Source organism: Canis lupus, chromosome 9 (genome assembly GCF_011100685.1).
Source record: "Canis lupus familiaris isolate Mischka breed German Shepherd chromosome 9, alternate assembly UU_Cfam_GSD_1.0, whole genome shotgun sequence".
NCBI lineage: Eukaryota > Metazoa > Chordata > Mammalia > Carnivora > Canidae > Canis > Canis lupus.
Window position 1 is genome coordinate 6,781,768 of NC_049230.1, and position 6,328 is coordinate 6,788,095.

A 6,328-nucleotide genomic window follows, 5' to 3' on the forward strand; every position below is an offset into this window, starting at 1 on the left:
AAAGGGTCCAGAGAGAGGAACAAGCAGATGGTAAAGCCCTGGGGAAGGTCGGGCACTGTGGTTGGAGCACAGGCCGCTTGGGGTTGGGAGCAAGACGGAACTGCAAACATAGCCGTGGCCAGACCCACTCAGGCTGTGTAAGCCAAGCAAGGAGAGTGGGTTTCATTTGAATGGTGTGGGACAAAAGGTGTCCAGGGTATACTGACAAGTGTTCTCTTGCTGATGAATGGAAAAGAGGAAGGACCAGGCATGAGTGAACTGAGAAGAACAGGGATGTCACCATTGCACTGAGAAGATAAAGGACAGTTGTGATGTCAAGAGGAAGAGGGCATATGGGCAGATGGAAAGCTCCAGAATAAGCATTCGGGGGGAGTGGCAGAGAGAGGAAGCCCAGGTGACAGGGTCTGGTTACAATAACCCTGGGAGTATTGTTGCCTTTGATCTGGATAAGAGTGTGGAGGAAGAGAAGATCTGGGGAGAGAGTGTTTCGGGGGAATTGATGGATCTGGTTGTGCATGACAAGGTTCAGAAGCTGGCATAGCCCAGGCAAGATGTTGGGTGTGGCACCTTGACCTGCCTCCCTGCCATTTCTAGGGCAACCTCACCCCAAACCCATCAGGTCATGAGAATGAACCAATTTAAGTTAGGACAGACCCGCCTTCCCACCTCCTGGAGAGGACCATCCCCTATCTCTGCACCTGGAAGACACCCTCGTCACCTCTCTGAACCAAAAGGGATCCTGGCAGGCAGTGCTTTGGCAGACCACCCTCTCATTACACAACCACCCCCTTGGGCCATTGGATGGAGAGGAGGAGCCCAGTCTCACCGTCCCATGTCCCCACCGCCCCATCAGCACCTTCCATCTCTGGTCACTCTTGTCCATTCTCAATACTCTGCCCTGTGAGTCACAGTAGCGTGGACTTCCCAAAGAAGAAGAAATAAAAAAAAATTAAAAAAAAAGAAGAAGAAATCAAAAGGGAGGTGCTCATGGGGTTGGTGACATCACTCTACATCTGTGTCTGGAAAACAGAGAAACGCACAGGAGGGAAGCACAGCCTGAGGGATTTGTACCCTGCTTGGGAACCCAGAACCAAAATGGGACCTTTGAAAGCATCTGAGATCACAGTGTCAACTTGTGTGGCCAGAGGAGAACAGATGTCCCATGTGGATTATGGGTGCTTGGAGCTGCAGGCTGCGGGATCCTAATACCAATGTGATCACCACTGAGGGCGGAGAGGATGGGCTGCTCTGGGATCCACCCCGGACATGGTCCGTCTTGATAAAGGAAGTGATGTGTCACAAGGTACGGAAGTTCCAATGAGGAGGAAAGCCTCCACTGTGTGCAGTGAGTGTGGACCATGGGAGGAGCAGCTGTGGGCTGTGGAAGGTTCAGCAATCCCAGTCCAGTCCTGGACCTGGCTCTGGAGCCTTCCCGTCATTGGGATTGAGAGGTGCCTGAGTCACTAGGTCCAGGGCTCTTTCTCAGCCTGTGCTCCTCCCTCCCTGAACTTCATACACCCAAGCAGCTTGAGTCATCGTGGAAGAAGGTTGTGGAGAACAATGACAAGTTGGATGAGGAAGCAAAGAGGGCTGAGAAAGCAGAAGTGGGGTGTGGACACCAGATCCTCTGTTTTTGAGGCTTGAAATTGGTACCCCCCCAGGTGCCTGGCATTGCAGGGGTGACAGCTGTGCTGCAGACATGACCACGTGGGACTGGATGGTGTGGCTACCTGCAGCTCTGCTCCTTTTGCAGGTTCCAGGTGAGTGGGGCCAAGCCCTGGCAGGGAAGTCTGCCCCAAGTGGGAGTGAGGGAGGGAGGCAGGGGGAGTGTGGATGCAGGGCGGCCCAAAGGGAGGGAAGGTGGATGTAGGGGGAAGGCAGGAGAGCAGAGAAGATTCTAGGATCAGCCAACATGGCCTCAGCAGTGACAGGAAGATTCAGTGCCTAAGCAGGTGAGTCGTGTCCACTCTTCAGGACAGAGCAGCAGTGACGAGAGGACCACCCTTACCCATGGTGTCACGGTCAGAAATGACGTCTCAGTGCATCACACACACACCCATGCCACGGACACCCTGTCCTTGTGCCTCTCAGTGACGGGGGAGCTACTTCCCCTCCCTCTGGTCTCAGGAAAGGCCTCTGCCAGACCCTGAGGGCCCTCGAGGGACTCAAGGATCACCTTGTCCCCAGATCTCCCTAACCTAGGCCCGTCTGCTGAGGGGCCACACTCGGCTGTGTTTTCCAGGCTGTTCGTCTCTGCGTGGCCCCGACTCCGTGTCGGGCACCGTGGGGGGATCCCTGAGCGTGCGGTGTCAGTACAAGGAGGGATTCAGAGACCATGACAAATACTGGTGCAAAAGCCCCTGTGTGTGGAAGAAGATCGTGGAGACCACAGAGTCACAGAGAGAAGTGACGAAAGGCCGCGTGTCCATCAGGGACCATCCTGCAGACCTCACCTTCACAGTGACCTTGAAGAGCCTCACAGAAGGCGATGCAGGAACATACAAGTGTGGGATCGACACACTGTGGGTTGACCCCACCTTCTCCGTTGTGGTGTCTGTGACCCCAGGTGAGCTGCGCACACCCCCTCCCCCAGCACCAGCACCAGCACCTGGGCTACCTGAGACCGGGCTGATCGCCCTGCCTCTGTCAGGAGAGTAGTGGGATGTGGGAGAGAAAAGCGGGGTGAGGCTGGGGTCGGTGACGCAGGACACCCCGGACGTGCATGTATATGTCCTTATGTGTGTGTGTGTGTCCATGTGTGGAATCTGTTATATGTGCGTGTGCATGTCTAGGCATGGGTGCATTTGTGCATGTGCGCATTGTGTTGTCTGCACACTCAACATGCACATGCACATGTCTGGTTGTCCTTGGTGCCTCTGTACACTACGTCCCGACACACTCTCACCCCTAAAGCTCTCACGGGGGGATGAGTGGGAATGGCCCTGACTCTGGGGATGGCTGCCTTCCTGTCTTAACAAGGGTCCTGTCCTCACTCAAGAGGACCCGAGTCTCTCCCTGGACCTCACTCTGTCTTCCCTAGGACCCCTAGGGCATTTCCTCCCTTCCCTTACTGGCTGCCCCTGCACCTGGACATGACTGGGTCATGGATGGTTCATGAGGCTCCAGCCTCACAGCTCTGATCCTGGGGGGTCTGCTGCAGCCTCGAGAGAGGGCTACTGTGACCATTTGGGGACCACTCAGCCCCTCCAGCTTGACCCTTCCCTCCCCCTCTGGCCCCTTGTCCCCACAGGAGGGAGCCCAGAGATTCCCCTAAAATTCCCCCCGCAGACAAAGGAGAAGAAGGATGAGAAAAATGAGTTTTCAGGTCCTATGACCCCAAATATACTTCCATGTGCTGCAAATAGTTTCTTTTTTTTTTTTTTAATTCATGAGAGACACAAAGACCCAGGCAGAGGGAGTAGCAGGGTCCCTGTGGGGAGCCCGATGCAGGATTTGATCCCAGGATCCTGGGATCACAATCTGAGCCAAAGGCAGACACTCAGCCACTGAGCCACCCAGGTGTCCCAATAGTTCTTCTTTACTAGAACTCTGTTTTTGCTGCCTAAGACCTGCAGGGAGGTCATCCATCTAAGGCTGTAGATTTGTATCTTGTGCTCTTATTCTGAATTTCTCTCTGGTTCCTCTGGGGTCCTTTCTGTAGGTCTTTGTTTCTCTCACACGGGACATTTCCCTCCCATGCCTTCTGTGGATTCCTGTTTAACAGTGAGGAGCTGAGTGTCCACGGACACCACCTGCCCTTCGAGGGAAACACCTTTGTCCAGTTGGCTTCAAGACAGACTTCTTTCTATGGGGTCCACTGGGTGTATGTCTGTCCCTCTAGATCTTTCTTTCGGGTCATTCCCTACCCCAGAGAGGACTGTCCAGGGGCCACCCAGTTTCCCAGGCCTGGCTGACAATTCAGGGGCCTAGTCATTGAGTGCCAGGGTCGACTCATTCAGTGTAGACTCTGCTGAGTGCCTTGCTTTGTGACCCTCACTCCAGACATAGCCATGCCTGAGGACCCTGCCGCACCCTACCCCACCCCACACTCTGGATCCATCTCTACAGACTAAACCTCACCCCATCCTCTGCTGGGGTAAACAAGGTGTGGTGTGGCTGAGACCGGACCCAGGTGCTCTCTCCACACACTCTCATGTTCCCCAGGAAGCAGGATGACTCTGCATCTGAAAGTGTCCACCTGGCCAGGGTGCACCCCTGGAGGGTGGATCAAGGGAAGGGCCAAGTCCCAGTCAGGCCTGGGCATAGCTGTGGGGGGATGCCAAAGCCAGGACATCTGTCCAGGTGGCCTGAGTGACCAGAACTCTGTGAGTCAGAACCTCACAGCAGACAGAGGGGGAGCCTGGGGGAAGACAGCAGGCCTGACATGGGTTTCTCCCTCTCTCCCAGGAGACCCCAGTTCTGGGAGGCCCACCAGCTCCTCAGTTCTTTCTACGATCCTTCCAGCATCCACGTGGAGCACCACAACCCCACAGGAGACCTCCAACAGCAGGCAACGTCCTGGGTAAGGGGCCAGCAACTGGAGATTTCTGACACCAGGGTGCTCTCTAGGCAACTCGGAGGGGTGAAGAATGGGGGTGGGGCTCTCTTGACCTAGGTCCCTCACTTCTTTAGTAATTCCACGTCTAATTGTGGAAGTCCTACAAGTGCCTGCCGCTCTTCTGAGGACACGGCTCTGGGCCACCTAGACACAACCCTGCTCTGACAAAAGTTGGGAAATTCGCACAGTGAAGAAGTCAGCACATTCATCATTCGAAGTATGCCAGTTTGTGATGAATGCTTGGGGGAAATAGGACAGATGAGTCTGGAAGAGCATGTGTGGGAGGGTGACAGGTGGCAGGATCGTTATCTAATACACAATGATCAGAGAGGCCTTGCCAGGGAGAGGACATTTCCCTGGAGTCCTGCAGGATTGAGGAGCCAGCTCTCAGGTGCCTGCAGAAATCAGTCTCCAAGGACAGGAAAGAGCAAGTGTAAGTGTTTTCCAAAGGGGGCCTTCAGATCCTGGCCCAGGCCAGGTGCTCTGGGGCTCAGTGACCCCTGCACTCTCTCCCCTGCTTCCCCCACAGGCCCTGGATGGAGAGTCATCCTGTTGAAGACCAGGCCTCTGACGGAGGGGAGAGGTGAGTGAGGTCATTCCTTCCTTCCATCTCCACCCACTGAATTTTAAGGCTAACCTTTTAGAGGCACCGCACAGGCGCCAGATGCTCCCTGGGACTGAGGCAAACATTTCCAATCCCTCCTGGGAAATACAGTTTATGGAAGAGCAAACATCAAACAATAACCTTGACACTGATGTCTGTCCCCCACACAGAGTAACCCCCAAATGGGGAGGGCTTAGGTAGACCTCAATTCCCAGCCAAGGTCCCGCCCACTCCCTGGCGTGTCCCTCATGTCACTCCAGTGGCCGGGCCCTTTCCGCATCTACAGTCCTGTCTCAAGGGCAGTTCTTAGCCTGAGGGTCACGGGAGTGGTCTGTAGTGTGGGGTTGCCCTGCCCATGGACCCACCTGGGACTGATCTTCTGTGTGGACTGCTGTGGCCTCAGGACATGGGCCCAGGGACAGAAGAACAGTGGAGGGTACCAGGCCTCTCCCTGAGGATGTGTGGCTCACTGTCTGTCACCGTGTCCCCTACAGGTCCCTGCTCAGCAGGATCTACTTCCTGCTCCTGATCTTCCTGGAGGTGCCCTTGCTCCTGGGCTTCCTCAGTGCTGTTCTCTGGGTGAACAGACCTCAGAAGGGCTCTGGGGTGAGGCGGAGACCGCCTGATAATGAAAACCAGTAACACCAAGACCCACCCACTGCGACCCGCCCAGAACACAGTCCCTCTGATGGATGGGAATGGCCCTCTGAACAATTCATCCAGCCATTGTCTGTATTCCCATCAGAATACTCTGTAAACATTTTTGTGACTTTTCCTGCAATGTATCATAGACATGGAGAACGTTCCCAATAAATGCACACTCCTTAAATTCCAAATACACTTCAACCCTCGGGTGCCCACCTCACAGCTTAAGTAAAAAACACTAAAAAAAAAAAAAAAAAAAAAAAAAAAAGTAAAAAACACTGTTAATATTTCTGAAGCCCCAAGGTCCTCCTTGAGGAAACCACTACGAATTTTACATTCATTTTCTCCTAGTTTTCTTCATGAGGTTGCCACATATATGCATACATATTTTCAAACTATATACATGTATTTTTTAATGGTCCCCAAGTTTATTTTATTTTTTCCAGATTTATTTAGATACAACTGACATATTATGTGGTATGAAGGTTCAGCGTGTTGTTGATGCACACATATTGCAAATT

General features: G+C 53.7%; 1 protein-coding gene across 3 annotated transcripts; it reads left to right on the plus strand.

The window, feature by feature from the left end:
- Positions 1 to 1,290: 1,290 nt before the first annotated feature.
- On the plus strand, positions 1,291 to 6,000 carry LOC609800 (CMRF35-like molecule 6). Of its 3 annotated transcripts, none has more exons than XM_038546092.1 (6): positions 1,291 to 1,760; positions 2,243 to 2,566; positions 4,408 to 4,522; positions 4,900 to 4,991; positions 5,088 to 5,141; positions 5,657 to 6,000. In XM_038546092.1, the coding sequence occupies exons 1-6, from the start codon at positions 1,700 to 1,702 to the stop codon at positions 5,689 to 5,691; spliced, it is 681 nt and encodes a 226-aa protein (XP_038402020.1). In that variant the 5' UTR covers positions 1,291 to 1,699; the 3' UTR covers positions 5,692 to 6,000. The 3 variants fall into 3 exon arrangements, with proteins under 3 accessions (XP_038402020.1, XP_038402019.1, XP_038402018.1); XM_038546091.1 differs by lacking the exon at positions 4,900 to 4,991 and having other exon boundaries at positions 1,293 to 1,547; positions 1,662 to 1,760; XM_038546090.1 differs by lacking the exon at positions 4,900 to 4,991 and having other exon boundaries at positions 1,293 to 1,760.
- Positions 6,001 to 6,328: the final 328 nt, after the last annotated feature.